General features: G+C 41.2%; 2 protein-coding genes across 10 annotated transcripts in view; both read left to right on the top strand.

Annotated features, from left to right (window-relative positions):
• LOC114429168 (dystrobrevin beta-like) overlaps positions 1 to 18,782 on the top strand; it is a 34,074-nt gene that overhangs the window by 11,182 nt on the left and 4,110 nt on the right. For 7 of the 9 annotated variants that reach the window (XM_028398049.1, XM_028398053.1, XM_028398057.1 and 4 more), the window contains 15 exons: positions 94 to 179; positions 876 to 1,030; positions 1,132 to 1,231; positions 1,528 to 1,694; positions 7,115 to 7,239; positions 7,999 to 8,070; positions 8,488 to 8,565; positions 9,431 to 9,518; positions 9,697 to 9,776; positions 10,977 to 11,090; positions 15,335 to 15,431; positions 15,638 to 15,658; positions 15,793 to 15,946; positions 16,144 to 16,233; positions 16,364 to 16,411. In XM_028398049.1, the coding sequence (XP_028253850.1) occupies positions 94 to 179; positions 876 to 1,030; positions 1,132 to 1,231; positions 1,528 to 1,694; positions 7,115 to 7,239; positions 7,999 to 8,070; positions 8,488 to 8,565; positions 9,431 to 9,518; positions 9,697 to 9,776; positions 10,977 to 11,090; positions 15,335 to 15,431; positions 15,638 to 15,658; positions 15,793 to 15,946; positions 16,144 to 16,233; positions 16,364 to 16,411 (1,475 nt within the window). The remainder of the gene's footprint in view (positions 1 to 93; positions 180 to 875; positions 1,031 to 1,131; positions 1,232 to 1,527; positions 1,695 to 7,114; positions 7,240 to 7,998; positions 8,071 to 8,487; positions 8,566 to 9,430; positions 9,519 to 9,696; positions 9,777 to 10,976; positions 11,091 to 15,334; positions 15,432 to 15,637; positions 15,659 to 15,792; positions 15,947 to 16,143; positions 16,234 to 16,363; positions 16,412 to 18,782) is intronic. The other 2 variants (XM_028398051.1, XM_028398054.1) reach the window with 2 other exon arrangements.
• LOC114429164 (DNA (cytosine-5)-methyltransferase 3A-like) overlaps positions 16,418 to 18,782 on the top strand; it is a 62,656-nt gene continuing 60,291 nt past the window's right edge. Inside the window, exon 1 of the mRNA XM_028398037.1 lies at positions 16,418 to 17,058. The gene's annotated coding sequence lies outside the window, so the exon portion shown is untranslated. The remainder of the gene's footprint in view (positions 17,059 to 18,782) is intronic.

Raw genomic sequence — 18,782 nt, 5'->3', positions numbered from 1 at the left:
ACTACAGTGGTGTCCTGTTGTTTTTAAAAAAAAAACCACACATATGCCTGTGTCACTGTACTGTCATGTAAACTGTGTTGGTGTGTGTTGCAGTGAGCCAGGCAGCCGTCTGACGGTCCTCTCCGTGAAGGCGATGCTGGCGACACTGTGTGGAGGGAAGCTGGTAGATAAACTTCGCTGTGAGTACCAGCTCAAAACTGTCACAGATCAGCACCTCCTTAAACATTCTGTAGAAAATATGCAGGCATCGTGTGCAGGATTGCTGAATAATGTTAACTCATAACAGGATTAAGACAGCCATGCTCTATAGAGAACTATAACTTCCAAAAATCACAAATAAAAAGCTGAATAATTGTAATAAAAACATGAACTTTATTCAACAAATACATGAATATGTCATCAGTTGTATCAAAATTAACAGTAAACCAAAATGTAGGCATGTATTGACTCTTTTTTGTGACATAATTTAATCTGAACCCTGAACCTGAACCCGTCATATTCAAATAGACTTTTCAAATTTAATCTGGGAGGCCATTCTGTTCCTACAAACAGTGGTATTATATTATCTCTATGGCTGAGTTTGACTTTCATTTATTTTAGATCCCAGCATCACTGAATCTGGGCTCTGTTGTTGATCCATGCATAATCTTTCAATTTAAGACATTGTGGTACAAGCTTACAAACACAATTTACTGTGTTTATGTTTATTTATTTATTATATTTTGTTAGAAGGTATAGGAGATGTGTACATGTTGCATAAGTGCCACCTTGTGGAAATCACAGGTTAATGCAGCTGTTGCGCATGCTGATTCTCCTTGGAGTTTTAATCATGCTGCTGTGGGGTGAAAAGACTCACCTCTCATGTGTGTGTGTAGATGTTTTTTCTCAGGTCTCTGACTCTGGTGGTGTGTTGGTACTGTCCAAGTTTGACAGTTTTCTGAGGGAGGCACTTAGGCTGCCCACTGTGTTACATGAAGGGCCGTCCTTTGGCTATACACACACCGTAGCAAGCTCCTGCTTCCCACAACAGGTACACACCCACACCACTAATCTGACTCATATGGTAGCTACGAGGAGTAAGTATGTGCTGTGTGTTTCTAAAGTTTTATCTGTTGTTAATTTGGTGTGCAGAAGAGAGTGATGCTCAACATGTTCCTCGACATTGTGGCTGACCCTCCTCAGTGTCTCGTCTGGCTGCCTCTGATGCACCGCATGGCCAATGTAGAACATGGTACAAACGCACATACACAGTATTTAAACTGTAAGACAGAAGAGATTCTGGGTTGCAAGAGAGAAAATTTTAAGGAATGGGTGAACAATTTTTAACACATGGGGTGATATTGAGATAGTATTTATAAAAATGAGCCAATAAGCTGACACTGTGTATTACGGATGTTATTATTTTTAAGTTTTGACAAGACTACATCTCTGCAGCGGCCTGACTTGCCATCTTTTGATTTTATCAACCTGTCACCCTTGTCACTCTTATATGGCTGAATATTTGACACTCTTTATTCTTTTTTTCAGTCTTTCACCCTGTGTCATGCTCCTACTGTCGTGGCAATGGCATGACAGGCTTCCGCTATCGCTGCCTCCGTTGCCGTGGCTACCAGCTCTGCCAGAACTGCTTTTGGCGCGGCAACGCCAGTGGCTCTCATAGCAACCAGCATCAGATGAAGGAGCACTCATCCTGGGTGAGTCACTGTGTGGTTACTCATTCATCACACCGGGGGCACTTACTGTGTGTGTGTGTAAGTGGACCTCAATCTTTGTGAGGACCACTGTAAATTTTAGAGGTTGGCAGAAGGGCTCTTGGAAAATAATATAACATGACGTTTTGTCTGGTCCTCACTTCAGCAGGGCTGAAAGGAGAAAGGGTAGAATTAAGAACACATATTTCCAAAAAAACAATCCCAAACAAATGTTATTTAATAGATCTGCACAAGGTGTTATCCAAATGCAGATGCCTTGATATCTACATATTGTTAACCTATTTTTTCTGTTATGATATATTTATCTCTGAAAATCTAAATGGAAAAGACAAAAACATCGCACCAGTTTTCAATGAAGAAATCATATATTAATAGATGGAGACATTTTTGAATTATTCATCACCAAATCTTGGTATCCTTTCTCTTATTAATGTTTCACTTGCAGGGATAAATCTCTTCGCTAGTAGAGCTCCCATACAAACAACTTGTGCTTACAGTCCTCTGCAGACCATATAAATTATAGCAGCAGTTTTAGAAAGTAATTTATATTTGTATCTTTATGTGCATCAGAATTTTGCTGTTACACATGGGGTTATATTACCCCCTTGATAACATGTGTTGCATACACCTGTCAGAACATAATCTTCACACATAGTTTGTCTGTTTACTCATTAGACGGTTACATAGCCATTATTCCCTCTAACACTTTCAGGTGTCCAGTCACTGTTATTTACTGCTGCCACAGGTTTTTTTTTTTTTGAATTGTCATCATCATGCATAATTTTTCAGCATGACCTGGTTATACTGTGATTGAACATAACATTCTGACCACTGACAGGTGAAGGAAATAACACTGATTATCTGGTTATCATGGCACCTGTGGTGGAATATATCAAGCAACCATTGAATATTTGTTTCCAAGTTTGATGTGTTACAAGCATGAAACATGGCAGCAGCATTTGATTGACTCTGACATACTGGGGTGCAGTATATCCAAAGCTGCAGCTCTTGTGGGGCCTGCAGGAGGCAAATGAAGACAGGCCTGTGTGGCTGATCTAACAGAGCCGAGAGTGCAGCTTAAACTGCTAAAAACTGTTGTTGTGTATATGGCTGTGCAGCTGCTGCTCAGGTTATTTATGCTGATCCTGCTGCTGAAAGCTCCTACAATGGACACATCTAACTGAACCACAGAGCAGTGAAAGCTGCTCTGATGTATCATGTTTTGTTTTGCATTACATGGATGACCAGGTGCCTGTGCATCGCTTACCTGGGCTTCACATGGCAACAGAATACACTATGAGAAGAAGGCAGTGTGATGTTTTGGGCTATGTTCTGCTGGGAAACCTTGGGTCATAGCAGATAAAGCCACAGGCGTTACAGATAAAATTACAAATTCTATCAGAGATGTTCAGTACTGGGTAAATCTCGGTAATGATTAAACAAATCTATTGTTAGCTAGATTTTCCTGAGCTGTAAACTACTATTACTGTTTTTGAGTTCACATATTACAATATAATTAGGGCCCGAGCACGAAATGTGCGAGAGCCCTATTGAAATGCAAGCGTTTATTTTTATTATACATCATTCTTGTTCCGCCCACGGTATTGTGAATTTAACCCCCTGAACGTGCTCAAAAACTCACCAAATTTGGCACAAAATTGTCCCCCTACGAAAATCGTGACTTGACACCCTCGACATTGGCGGGTGTGGCCGCATGGCTCTGCAGCGCCCCCTAAAGTGTGAAAATATTCACCGCAAGTGCTACAGACTTCAGACTCGGTACACTGATGTGTCGCCTTATGACAAGAAAAAAGCCTCTTGGATGAAAATTCCACAATGTACAAGAAGTCCGCCATTTTGAAAAAACCACGCCTTGTTCCAATTTACTCACCCCGCACTTTTGCGAACTCCTCCTAGGGGAATTGCTTGATAAGTGTAGCTACTATGTCCAATACATTTTGACTGTAATCTTCATACAGTCAAAAAACTGTTTGCTTCCCCATTCATCAGCACCGGATGCTTTAATTTTCCCACTTAAATCACCTGTGGCAGCCTGTGGCACTGCCACGGGCGCCCCTCCTTTAGCGCCCCCTAATGCCTCTGACACCTATTTACAATTACTTAAACATATGGCTCTTACACACCAGCCCCTAATTGCTTCTGGCAGAAGACAGAGCAATTTAAAAAAAAATATTTACAGGAGCCATAAAAAAGAAAACAAAACAAAATAAAAAACAAAGCCAAAGACAAACATTCATATACATTTGTACTTGCAAATCATTCTATATTTCCTATTATGCAGTTAATTATCGTTGTGTGACTTTGTCAGTTAATTCATTCTCACTCTGTAGCTTCACATAACAGGCAAATTCTAGTCACAGGTCTTTTAATCATATTTGTTTTTGTCTGAAGACGAACAGAACGGACAAGACTTTTCTTATCAGGAAATGTCTTTAATATTCTCCCAAGTAGCCAGGATCCATGTGGAGCTCTAGAATCCATAACTATAACAACATCTCCAGGCAAGAAACTTCTTTTTTCCTTTGTCCATTTTTGTCTTTCTTGTAACAAGGGGAGATATTCGTGAATCCACCTTTTCCAGAAGAGGTCAGAAATATACTGGACCTGTTTCCATCTTCCTTTTGCATACAGATCACTCTTCTCAAAGAGTCTTGGTGGGAAAATTGGTTTCCCCTTCATGAGAAGTAAGTGATTTGGAGTTAAAGCCTCTAGGTCATTTGGATCTTCTGACAGTTTGGTGATGGGTCGATCATTCAGGATCACTTTGGCTTCACAGAGTACAGTTTGAAACCCTTCGTCATCCAAACTTTGTTGATGGAGAACAGAATTTAAGATTTTTCTGATCATCCGGATGATGCGCTCCCAGACACCACCATGATGTGATCCAGCAGGCGGATTAAAACTCCATTTGATGCCCCTCTGTGCCAGTGCCTTTTCAATTTGGTTTTGATTTAGAGAAGCTAAGACCTCTCTTAGCTCTCTGTCTGCTCCCACGAAGTTTGTCCCATGATCTGACCTCATGTGAGAAACTTGACCTCGTCGGCAAATTAATCGTCGTAAAGCGTTAATGCATGAACTTGTGTCAAGGGAGTAAGCCACTTATAAATGAATGGCCCAACTTGTCATACATGTGAAGATTACTCCGTAACGCTCTATGATGCTACGTCCCCTTTTTACGTCCACAGGACCAAAATAATCCACACCGACGTTTGTGAATGGAGGAAGCTCGGCAACAACTCTCTCTGTAGGCAAATCTGCCATTTTATGTTCACCAGCTTTTCCTTGATGACACCTGCAGAATCTGCAACTTGTTATTATTCTCCTCACACAGAATTAGCCTTTGTTGTCCAATATTTCTTCCTTACGGCAGAAAGTACTTGATTTCTTCCTCCATGACCCAACTGTTCATGAAAATGGCGAAGAATGAGGTCGGAGATATGCTGATCCTTGGCTAAGATGAGAGGATGCTTCGCAAATTCAGGCATAGCTGCTCTATTCAGTCGTCCTCCTACTCTAAGCATCCCTTCATGCAAACTTGGATCCAGTTTGTAGATGCTGCTACTCCTTTTTATTTCCGATTTGTTGTTCAATGCAGCAATTTCGTTGGGAAATCTTTTTCGCTGACAGAAAGAAATTATTGATGTTTCAGCATCTAAGAGATCGTCCAGCACCATCTTTTGACTTCCTAATGAAGATCTAAGTGCTTGCATCTCTATTTGCACATCTACAGGTGATGATCCATCAACATCAATATTTGCAGTTCGCAACTGTTTTCTTTTCTTACTTAGTTGGGCCGGTGATTTTGTCCATGTATGCTGCTGTAACCTTTAAGCCGTTTCCAAAATGTTCTTTAAGGCTACATCACAGCCAAGCAGTTGCTTTCTCAGTAACCATATGAAGGTAGCTGCGTACCACATCTCTTGGTGGCCCTCTGGTGAATTGCTCCAGGTAGTACAAACAATCTCCTTTATTGTTGGTTTTTGCTTCTACGCAGTACTCGAAAGCTTTTATAAATGTTTGAAACTCCAGAGGAAAAAATGGGATTTCTCTATGTGGAAGAAAATGAGAAGTTTGAGCTTGCACAAGGAGTGTTGTTATTTTGTTTTGTTGTTGTAGCAAGCTGTAGAGATCTACTGAAGGTTGATTGTTATACTGAGAGGGAAGAGGGTTTTGATCGACTTATGTTGCTTGACCATGCAGAGGATCCAAAGTTGCTCTGAGTGTAGGCTCCTCCTTAGTAGACCTTCCTGTTCTTCTAGAGCATGTTTTTCTTTTAATGCAGCAGCACGGGCTAGGGGTGCAGCCTTTTCTGCCTCTGCTTTAATGCGTGCAGAAGAAGTACTAGATTTGCTACTTCTGGAACTTTTGTGACTTGATTGTTTATTAGATGATTTAGAAGATTTGTCAACACATTTGAAATACTGTCATGTGGTTCAACACACACTTCATCTTTACCATTATTACCCAAACCTTCAATAACATGGTCACCATTGTCAGTAGGAGGAACAATTTGAGTATTAGACAACCACCTGTTCACCTCAGCAATAAAATCATTAACACTCAGCAATTTTGCTTTGAACCACACTTCATTTTTTGTTGCTTTATCTTGTGGTAACAGTAGAGTCCTGTGAATTTGTTTGGTTTCATCACACAAATTCCCCATTTCCCTACAGACGTGAAAATCGGTACGCATATTTATCACCTCTAGACGAGAAAAAAGTCTCTTGGAGGTATCCTCTAAAATGCACAGGAAGTCCGCCATTTTGAAAAAACTGCGCCATTTTGCATTTTTCACTCCTTGCACTTTTACGAACTCCACCTAGGGGATTTGTCCAGTCCACCTGCAAATCGGTCTGGTTACTCTTAAGGCATTAGGGACCAAAAGTTCAAAAACGCAGCACTTCGTCATATGGTCTGACTGTGGCACCGCCACGAAGTTGACCCTTCACCAACGCACAGGAAACAGGATGTTTTTGTGGCTGTACCTCCCTCATACTTCATCCTATGTGGATGAAACTTTACAGTCATGCTGAACATCTGACTGCACAGATCGATATGCTGATAGGCTACAGTCATTGCGCCACCTACTGGCCGGAGGCCCTGTATTTTGTATATGTGTGTCTTGGTGTCCTCTTCTGGCCTGCAGACCACAGCTCCTGTTGGTACCGGGGTAGGAGAGGATGTGGGGGGATAGGGGAGTCGGTGGCTGCTGGTCCCGCGGACCGCAAGGAGTCCGAGGGCCTGTCATCGCTGCTTGCAGCTTTAATTCCTACTTATATTTCTTCTTTACATCATGATTGATGAACTTTGACTTTGTTTGAATATGATTTTATTTTTTATATTTTTTGAAATAATTATTATTTATGTGTATTTGTGTACAGAAGTCTCCAGCGTCGAAGCTTGGCCTAGCCCTCAGCAGGACTCTGGGCTGTGTGTCATCCAGGGAGCCCTCCCACCCAATTTACTCAGAGGAACCGGAGAGGACCCTCAACCTCGCCAACATAGTGTATGATTTGACTCTGGATTTGTCTGTTTTTCAGCCGAATGTTTGAATATTAGAACAAAATAAGTTAAATTTATATTCTCTAATCAGTATTTGTAAAGTCATTGAAGCTACTAACGTAAGTATAAAGGCTACAAAGCACCAGAGAAGTTAAAGGGCTTTTGTTGTAGCTGTTAATGTTTGACAGTGAAACTCTTTACTTTTAATCAAAGACAGTAAGACATCTACTACTAGTGATCATTTCTAGTACAAAACGCTGCCCTGCTATCATCTGTGCAGTTCCATTCACAGAGATAACATGAATGAAATAAAAGTCCCACCTCTGCAGTCAAACAGTTCGGTTGCTCCGCCTCCTGTGGTGAATCTGCACGTTTGATTTTTCCAAACTGCAGCAGAGCGGGTCATTACAGACCTGCAGGCATTAGCCTTATATTGAGCCCAGCACACAGAACTTAGCACTGATGTGAGTATGCTTACAGCGATTTCATTTCTGTTTCTCTTTCAAACCAATTTTTTTTATAAATTATTTTTTTTTTACCCCCTGGATCTACATTCTTTCTCCCTCTGGTGATCTTTGGCCTGTCTGTGTTTGCTCATTACGATTCACTATTGCATGATTGCACACAAAAACCATGTGAGAGTGTGTGAGTGCAAGGATGTGTGTCTTCTGGTAGGAAGGCCTTTGTGGTTAAAATATTTTATGTTGTATTTCTCAGTATTTGTTTACGCTGTTGATTATATTTAATCTGTGTGTATTTGCAGCCCCTCCAAACCTTTAGGGAACAACAGTGAGGCCATGTTGCTGTCTTCACCATTGCCTGAGTCCTCCAAGAGGTAAAGTACCACCTCAAATGAGGCCAATGGGGCTTAATAATACACTAAATTATTTATTTCTTGTAAATTAGTACACAAACATTCAACACTGTACAGCAACCCAGACTTTAGTTTCTTTTCTGGAAGAAGATATTTTTTTCAGATAATTGTTAAGTCATTGCTATTACCTTGTAAATTCCATCTTTTTTGGTTTTATGACTATTGGGATGTGTGACTGTTTATATAATTAAAAATGTATTATCAGGTTAAAAAAATGCATGTTTTTTATTTTTTTAGTAATGTCAATACTCTATTACCATTTTTTCATGCACCAAATAACTGATTAAAAAACATACAATCCTGTTAAAAATATTGAGATAGACATGAGATAATAGTAGAAGTAAAAGTCATCTTATGTCTGTTTTTCTGTCCCTCCAGTTTGGCAGCAGCACAGCGTATGAATGAGGAGCACGCTCTGATTGCGGCATATGTGAATCGCCTCCAAAGCAGCCCACGGTGAGAGATAGAGAGAGAGAGAGAGAGAGAGAGAGCACAGCAGGGCAGAAGGTTGTATAAGGGGTTTAATGTGGGTGTAGGGAGGCAAGCAAAGTGCAGTACAGTTACAGTGAATACGGAAAGTATTCACTCTTTGTTAAATTGCAGCCATTTGCTAAAAGCATTTAAGTTCATTTTTTCCTCAATAATGTACACACAGCACCGCATATCGACAGAAAAACACAGAATTGTTGACATTTTTGCAGATGTATTAAAAAGAAAAAGTGGAATATGACAAGGTTCTAAGTATTCAGAGCCTTTGCTGTGACACTATATTGAACTCCGGTCCTGTATATTTCTTCTGATCATCCTTGAGATGTTTCTACACCTTCAGTTGAGTCCAGCTGTCTTTGATGATAGTGATTGGACTTGATTAGGAAAGCCACACACTTGTCTGTATAAGACCTTACAGCTCACAGTGCATGTTAGAGCACATGAGGATCATGAGGTCAAAGGAACTGCCTGAAGAGCTCAGAGACAGAATTGTGGCAAGGCACAGATCTGGACAAGGTTACAAAGAAAAAGCTGCTGCACTTAAGGTTTTTTAAATTTACCCTTTAATTTGAAAGAACAGAACATATAAGAACCAACACAAGCACATTGTGTCTACCCCCTGTAAACCCACAGTGTTGGTCTTTAACATACTGATACCTTCCAAAAGGTATCAGTATGAGCCTAAGTATGTGCTGTAATGTGTCATCATGGACTTAACTTTTCATTTATACATTACATAAAAACCTTAGAGAGATAAATTGTGAAATGCTATTCTGTTCCTCTATACAGCCTCTAGCTGTGTGAATGTCATTAATCTGATTTTATGTTCCAGTAGCCTGGACAGTCCTAGCAGGCAAGATGAAGAGCACAAACTGATCGCTCGCTACACCTCCCGTCTGGCTGAGACTGACAGCACAGGAGTGAGTCACACCCATCTCTTAACTGCTAATATTTAAAATATACAGGTTATATAAGCACAGAGCAAGAAAGAGAATATAAATATATATAATAGTTAAATATAATAACAATAGCTTTGTGTGGTTCTTATATGACAAATCATCAACCCACAGTCAGCACCCTTTTTTCTGTGCCTTTCAGGTGATCCCAACCAGAAGCATTAACTTCGATGTGAACAAACAGAAGAGAGAGCTCATTGCTCAGCTGGAGTGTAAAAACAGGTAGCAATGTGTGGAGACTCTACGGCACAGTTCTTTGACAAAACACAGATCAAATGGACGAATTATGCAACTTTGTAATATTTCATCGGATTAAAACTGAAGTGTAGACACATCAAATATATCCGGTTTCAAATTTATACAAAAATGACGATCATTTAATTGTACCACTTCCCTCAAACAGTGGCAGATCTTTTTAAGGAAACTAGCAAATAGGAGGGTTAATGGAAGGTCTCAAATAAAGAATGTACTACTCCTGTCCCACTCTACAAAGAAACTTAACATGCCCCAAAACTCACCAAACTTGGTAGAAAAATTAATTTGCCTGAAAAATTTTGAAATTTGCTCACTTTTGAAACTTACATGGTAAAATGGCTCTATAGCGCCCCCTACGCGTAGCCCCTCTGGCCAGTTTGACACAGGATCGTGCAAATTGGCACACATATGTATCACCCCAAGGTGCACAAAAGGTGATTTCTGACACTCCTACAAAACTTTTCACGCCTCGCATACCTTATCCAATTGATCTGAAATTCACTGTGTCCACTCAGGACACCATAGGGAATAGATGCATTCCAAAACTCTTTCAAAAGTTTCACGGCCGGGCCCTCAAAGTTGACCATTCGCCATTACAAAAAAACTCGCATTTTTTGCAGTACCACCAACATACTTCATGCAATGTGGACAAAATCTTACAGTACTGCTATGGACCCGAGTCTGAACAGATATATATGCTAATAGGATAATACAGTCATAACACCACCTACTGGCAGCAGGAAATTTCTCTTTTAAACATGTTTTTGTTCGAGAGGAGAGGAGAGCATAGGACAGGAAACTGCGATAGCCCCGCGAATCGCAAGGTGTGCGAGGGCCCGCAATGCTGCTTGCAGCTTTAATTTTCACTTTTAATGCTGTAATCTCATCCCAGCATTAAAAAAATCTTTACTTGTTAACTATAATAATGTTTTGTAGTGATGGCCATTTCCTCTGCAGAAAGAAAATATTTTCAATAAGTCTTTAAATAAGATACAACTATAATGTGGTTATCAACCTGTGTGTTCTTATGTTGGATATGTTCACTAAATCATATCTTCTAAAGGAACCTGCAGAAGTGTGTGTTCTTGGCTGTGTCTTTTCACAATCTGCTCACTCACATATCATTGCCCAGGCCTTTAGCTGACCAGTGTGTTTTTCATTTCCCAGAGAGATCTTGGCAGAGATCAAACGTCTCCGCACAGAGCATGACGCAGCATGCCAGCCCAGCCCAGACAAGGGAAGCACCAACCCCACTCTGCTAGCCGAGCTCCGCTTGCTCAGGTAAACACAGACGCCATCAGAGGACTTGTGCAGAAACCTCCTCTCTGTATACACTCTGTGATGATGGATTCTTTTGTGTTTTCTTTAAAGCCTTTGGAAAACCCACAAAAAAGCTGTGTTAAAAAGCTAAACTTTTTGTAGTTTCTGTATTGTGTGTTCTGCCTTCACAGCATTGGGTCAGAACTGGCGGAAAATTTGCTGTGTTGTTTTGCAGCACAGAAGGAGAGTTCTTTCTGGCAGATGGCTTTGACAGATGGCGTGTTTTGCTCAAAAAAAGACAAACTAGAAATCACTTCCAACATGTTTATGCTTTTCAGTAAAAACAAAAACTGCAAGAAAAAGTAGAGGGGGGTGGGGTGGGCGGGCTGGTGGGGGGGCTTAGAATGAATTTCGCCGCTGTGTCCTTGACATGAAGCAAAAACAGTTCTGCTTATGAGAGGTGGTTGTTACTGATTTATCCCAGATATGAGCTGCATTTGCAGCAATCACGCAGATTAAGCAGAAAATCTTTCTCAGTGATACACAGTAGCAGAAAATTTTTGTCTGCTGCAATTCAACCATTGTGGGATGCCCAAATTAAAAGTATTTGAAGTAACAAATGGTGTATTTAAGGTGTGTGTCCTTCGGGCAAGTGGTTAAGATTTTTAATTTCATGTGAATTACATCAATGCAGACAAGCATCATTAACCACCTTTTCAGATTTAGATGTGGAGAACGAGCTGAGAGACTTTATGAAATGGGATTTATTAAGTCACCAAATTAAATATTAATTTTTTTTTTCTTCCAGCAACTTCCACATCTGGGTCTGGATCCCTATTTGCAAAACACACACACATTAAAAACAAAGACAAAACAAATCAATGTGTGTGCTTGTGGATGCTGTGCACATGCAGAGGATCATCCTCACCTTCTTCCTCGGTCTCTGCTTAAGCATCACCGAATCTAAAAATATTTAACAATTATCATCTGGATTAAGGAAGCAAACTTTAGCATCACAGTTTACGGAGTCAAATTAAAGTGATGCACAAGCAGGCATATTCTTTAGAGGCTTTGTGTGGCACATCGACATGACTCTGACTTAACAATATGAATGAGCATGTGGTTTGTGTTGTGTTGTGTCAACAATATATAAACACCTGATTGCTAATCCAGAATTCAGTGCAGTTCTCTGTAGCTGTTATTAATTATCCATATTGTCATTGCTAGTAATATCACCATCTGGTGTGACTCTTACAAGTCATGGGAATCTGTTTCATTCCCAGCACAGATTAAACACAACATGTCGCCTTGGATAATACAGCACCCACTGTTAAAGCTTTGCACTAGGACCATAAGAGCACAAAGCTGATTTCACAGTGACTCACAGATTGTTTTAGTTGTTTATTTACTCATTTATCTTACCATATAAAGGGTTATCCAGAGAATGAGGACAAAAGCCATGCTCCTGCTTTAATGTTGCATCCAGACCACATACTGTTTGGAAAAAAGAGTGTAAACACCTCTCTGTGTTTGTGTATATATATGCTGACTGTTAAATCTTTATTTCCTAGAAATAGTTTGAAAGGAGTGCTGATACAGAGCATTTTGTCAAGTGAAAAGACAAGACAGTTGACAGTGTTGTCAGTGTTTTATTGATTGGTCCAGACTTCTGCTTTTTTTTTCTTAAACAGTCCAGTGTACAAACACATGCTTGTTCTAGAAAATGTGTAACTTAATATCGACTAGTACTTTTCCCAAGTGTGCAGAATACGGTATGCACTTTCAGTTGACAGAGATAACCTTGAAGGTGACCCTGTCACCACACAGGAGACAACTAACACGATCCATGACATGATCTAATAACACTACACTGGCACAGAAACTCCAAATGACCAACTGTCAGCAGGCTGTGCCCTAAGACTCCTTGGGCCAGATGAGAAGCAGATTCAGAGATAGCCTGCTGTTTTTGAGGAGGATCCAGAGGTTTGTGCACGAGGGCCACTTGCATGGAGGTTCAAAAAACGTTATTTTAACAAAGAAGACATCCTTTTGCTCCTTAAATGGATCATGTCTTAAACCAGGGCTTCTTTTTTACAGTCATTAGAGACTGATACTCAAGATTCAAGAAGTTTATTGTCAAATGCACAGCACTTTACAGTTACTCTGAGCAATGAAATTCTTACTTTAAGAGTTCCCTTCGCATGACTTTGTACACAACTAAACTAAGATAAAAGACAGACTTATATTAAGTCATAAGAATAAAAATAAGAACAAGCAACAAGAACAAAAGAAAGGAAAATGTGCAGTTCTATGTACAGAGGGTAAAGTGTTACCAGTGTTTAAGGTGCATTGTTTATGTATTATTGTTTGAGGTAGTACATTTAGAGTGTGCAATTATGTTAACAGATTGTACATGCAAAAACAAATATGTGCAATTTTTGCATTGTGGCAATGATGTTACATAAATGTTCAGTCAGTGTTCAGCAGCCTGATGGCCTGCGGATAGAAACTGTTTTTTAGTCTTGTTGTCCTTGCTTTCACACCCCTGAAGCGTCTGCCTGACGGCAGGAGTGTGAACAGTGTGTGCTGTGGGTGAGTGCGGTCTTTGATGATGTTGTGGGCCCTCTTTGTGACCCGGGCATTGTAGATGTCCTGTAGAGGTGGGAAAGCTGCTCCACAGATGAATTGTGCCGTTTTAATGACACACTGGAGAGCCTTCCTGTCCTGAATGGTGCAGTTCCCATACCAGACTGTGATGGAGTTTGTCAGGACACTGTCCACTGTGCATCTGTAGAAGTTGCTGAGGACTTTGGAGGGTAATCCAAATTTTCTCAGCTTCCTGAGAAAGAAGAGTCTCTGTTGAGCCTTCTTGATGATCTGCCGTGTGTTGTGTACCCAGGTGAGATCCTCACTGATGTGGGTACCGAGGAGTTTTCTCCCTCTCTACCTGGGCCTCGTGGATGTAAAGTGGGGCGTGCTGGTCTCTCCTCTTCCTTGGGTCAATAATCATCTCCTTAGTCTTCTCAGCATTTAAGGAGAGATTATTTTCCTGGCACCAGGACACCAACTGAGCCACCTCTTGCCTGTAGGCTGCCTCATCTCCTCCAGTGATTGTAGGGGAAGAGGGTGTACAGCAATGGACTGAGCACACAGCCTTGGGGGGTTCCTATGCTCACAGTCTTTGTGGCTGATGCCCTGGCACCAACTCTGACAGTCTGGGGTCTGTCTGTGAGGAAGTCCTGGACCCAGCGGCAGAGGGGGGGATGTCAGTCCAAGAGTGAAGAGCTTTTCAGCCAGTGTGAAGGGAATGACAGTGTTAAATACTGAGCTGTAATCTATAAACGTGTGTGGGACATGACTATCCTCTCAAAACACTTCATAACAATAGAAGTAAGGGCGATAGTCATTCAAACAGGTTATTTTGTTTTTTCTTGGGGTGGGTGGTTTCTTGGTGGTCTTAAAGCATGTGGGCACAGATGACTGAGAGAGAGACAAATTGAAAATGTCTGTAAAAACCTCAGCCAGCTCTGAAGAGCAGGCCCTCAAAGCATGGCCAGGGATGTTGTCAGGGCCAGCTGCTTTTCAGGGGTTTGTCCTCATCAGAGTCCTGCACACCTCAGTTGAAGTCAGAGTGAGTGAAGAGCTCTGTGCTGCCTCTGCTGGTAGAATCCCTCTGTGCTGGTTGGTGTTGAGGGTGTCGAAGCGAGCGTAGAACTTATTCAGCTCATCTGTAGTGTTCTGTGGCTGTCTGTGACCATACTGCTCCTCTGCTGGAAGTCTGTGATGTGACGTAGGCCCTGTCACATGCTCCGGGAGTCTGAGTTGTTGTAGTATCCCTCCAGCTTCAGTCTGTACTGCCTCTTGGTTTCCCCGATGGCTCTACGTAGATCATATCTGGCCTTTTTGTAGGCTTCAACATCACCAGAGTTGAATGCAGTGAAGCGCGCATGTAGCATAGAGCGTACCTCACAGGTCATCCAGGGTTTCTGATTAGGAAATATTTTGCAGCACTGGGTGGGGACAATGTTATCACCACAGGTGCTGATGTAGCTAGTGATGGGTGATGCATATCCACAGAACTCTGCTCAGACACCTTCAGTAACATCACATTTATTTTGATTAACCATGGTGAAGATTTACTAAAGATTTCAGCTGGCTCTGAAGATGCGTTATGTGAATTCTATTTTACTTTTTTTGTGCACTTTTACTCCTGCCTCCTCCTGTAGTGTGTCAGTAATGGAGTGTGGGTTTGATATGTGTTGCAGACAGAGGAAAGATGAACTGGAGCAAAGGATGTCGTCTCTGCAAGAGAGCAGGAGGGAGCTGATGGTGCAGCTAGAGGGACTGATGAAGCTGCTCAAGGTGACACACATTAGATAATGTCTTCAGCATGTTTGTGTTGTCACACACTAGAGGGCAAAGTTTCCCCCCCTTTCCTCACATCTCCCTGATTCTGTCCATGCCTCTCTTTCCTCTATGATTACCTCCTTTTATAACCGAGCTCTGGCTGTATCTGACATCTTCTTTTCCATCCTTTCCTTCCTGTTGCCCACAATGTGCCCATGTAGGATGAGGAACAGCGACAGGCAGTAAGTTTGGACACACGCTGGAAAACAAGAAGGACAGGGCTTCACCTTTCTAGCTGGAACTTAGAGATGATATTTTTTAGTGGATTCTGAAGGTCCTAAATGAGGCATAACAACCTCATGATTTCATCTCATAGGCGCAGGCAGCTGGCTCTTCTCACGTCTCTCCTTCCCGGCCGAGCCCATCAACCGTCCGCTCTGTAGGTGCCGCTTCTCCCCAGACTCACATGTATCCCCCTCAAGATTCCCTTGCTGGGGTGGGTGGGGATGTGCAAGAGGCCTTTGCTCAAGGTAAGACTGGAATTTGTGTATAGTATAAATATATAATAAACTTACAGTTGTGTGTCTTTTACATGGAAGAAAAGAGCTGTGTATTTTAAAGAGTGTCCTCTGCTGCAGCTTTACTTACATTTTGTGTGATGGTAAAAAATTAGATGACCGTAAAGTAGTGTATCAACATTTTAAAAAAAATGCTGTCTTCCCTCCAGGCCCAAGAAGAAACCTGAGGAACGACCTCCTCGTTGCGGCTGACTCCATTACCAACACTGTGTCGTCACTGGTCAAAGAGCTCCACTCTGGTACCTCCAATATTTGGCCATGTCTTTTTAACGTATAAAGAGAAACTTGAAGCCTCATCTTGCTGTGAAGAAATGCTGGATTAGGTTTAACATGTTCATTTGTTGACATTCTCCTCTGCTTTCTGATTAGATGATGGTCGGGAGGAGGAGGAGAGACTGCTGAATGGAAAGGACAGAGGTGAATTCACTCTCGCATGTCTTATCCACTATATTCTTCTTCTTCTTCTTTACTTACTTTACTGGCAAAACTTCACACTAACATGCTCACAGAGGTGGGTAGAGTAGCCAAATAGTTTACTCAAGTAAGAGTATAGTTACTTTAAAATAATTTTACTCACGTAAAAGTAAAAAGTAGACCTCCAAATATGTACTCAAGTAAGAGTAAAAAAGTACTAGGTGAAAAAACTACTGAAGTACTGAGTAAATGTTTGAGTAACATCATATTTATTCCTTATATATGTATTGTTATTATTGTACTTTTATCGTAATCAGGTAAAAGTAAAAAATGTGCAAATCGTTGCCAGCAGACTGGTAATTTTGTATCAAAACTTAAATAATGAGCAAAACTAATCTTACATCTTTCCAAATAACTTAAATAATTGTATTGCAGAAGTTTTAAAACATTCCAGTTTCCAAATGTATTTTATACAACAACAAAAAAAGAACATACATTTTGTATGTAGTTTGTGAGAACCTAGACTATTTAAAGTCACAAAACAATTGTCCTTCCTTCCTTGTCCTTCAATCAACCACAATTAGAACACTGTTCAGCAAATGAACAAGAGGACACAACAGAAGACATTATGTGTGTGTGTGTAGGGGTGTGTATGACAAAGTGAGTGGGTTCTGTGCATGTGTGGTGCTTGTTCTGTCCTAAAGAATCACTGAACTGATGGTTAAGCTTCAACAATAGCTGGCTCTCAGATTCTTGCTGTAAAGCTGTCATCGTTTAGCAGTAAACAGGAGCATGGCATGACTAAAAAGTCTCTCGCAGGCTGGAGACGCAGGCAAGGATTTTGGAAAAATTGTCAAGAAGCAGTTACTTCCGGTTTCCTGTAGGTGGCACTGTGCAGGTGACTCATGTGCATGCAGACGTGTCTGGGGACGAACCATTATGACGTCAAAAAAATTGGAGGACGTTAGGATGATGTACGGCGAAGTTATAAGCAGACCCCTTAAGGGCGAGCGCACCAATTTTCAGCCGTATCAAGCAATTCCCCTAGGAGGAGTTCGCAAAAGTGCGGGGAGTGTAAATTGGAACAAGGCGTGGTTTTTTAAAAATGGCGGACTTCCTGTACATCGTGGAATTTTTGTCCAAGAGGTTTTTTTTCTTATCACGAGGCGATACATCAGTGTAGCGTGTTTCAGGTCTGTAGCACTTGCGGTGAATATTTTCACTCTTTAGGGGGCACTGCAGATGAATGAAGCCATGCCCGCTAATGGCGACAGTGTGAAGTCGCGGTTTTCGTTTTGTGATTTGGTACGTTTTTGAGCACATTCAGTGGGGCAAAATCACGATACCGGAGCCGGAAGAAGAATGACGTATAATAAAAAAAGCTTGCGTTTCAATAGGGCTCTCGCACGTTTCGTGTTCGGGCCCTAATAATAAACACAACAATTACAATACCACCACTTGGTGCTCAGGCCCTAATATTAATAGCACCTACGAATACAACAGAGTCTTCGCACCACTCGGTGCTCGGACCCTAATAAAAAACATTACAATTACAATAGGGCCTTTGCACCACTCGGTGCTCTGGCCCTAACAAGTCTACATAAATACCTGCTTTCCAGATGCTCTCCTCTGTTATCCAGGATGTTCGAAATCTTGGTAGTAGTATTGCTGCTGCAATCAGCTCAGGGTCCTCCATGGGGTCTCCAAAACATTTCTAAATCCCATGGAGAAGGGCATCAACCAGAGGTCTGCAGACTTTGCAGGATGACTCTAGCCTTTTTAGCTTCTCCCTCAACTGGTAAAGTGTTGTGTGCTGTACGCAGCACAGATGAATGCGCTGTTAAATGCATTAAACATTAAAATTACCACTACGTGTTTTCTCAGATTCGATGTCAATTTTTTGTACGCCGAAAGGTCTGTCTGTTTTGGAAGTCAGAGCAAGCACCGCATAAGGAAGCTGTTTTTTTGTGTCTTCTGTCGGGTCCTCTTTTTCTGTCCTGGCACTTGCTTCTGCCATTTTCGTGTTTGTCACTGTTTCTGCACAGTGTTGGGAAGATGACTTTAGAAATGTAATTGGTTACAATTACAAGTTACTTTGTTAAAAATGTAATAGCAGTGTAATTATTTTAATTACTTTATGAAAGTAATGTAACTAATTACATTTGATTACATTTTAATTACTTTTCTTAATTTTGAATGAATGGTTCTGCAGGTACACTGGAGACAGGATCACTCAAGCTATCTTGGCCAGTTTAGCGCAATCAGGGTAGATTTAGCTGAAATCTAATGAGGAATTCATGCTGTTGAGAAGGTCAAGCCTCTAGTCAGGGAGAAGCGATGTGAGCACTTGTGAGCGGGGCTGTAGCTGCAGAGA

The sequence above is a fragment of the Parambassis ranga genome, chromosome 24, assembly GCF_900634625.1.
Source record: "Parambassis ranga chromosome 24, fParRan2.1, whole genome shotgun sequence".
NCBI classification, from domain to species: Eukaryota; Metazoa; Chordata; class Actinopteri; family Ambassidae; genus Parambassis; species Parambassis ranga.
This window is presented reverse-complemented; position numbering and strand designations above follow the sequence as displayed.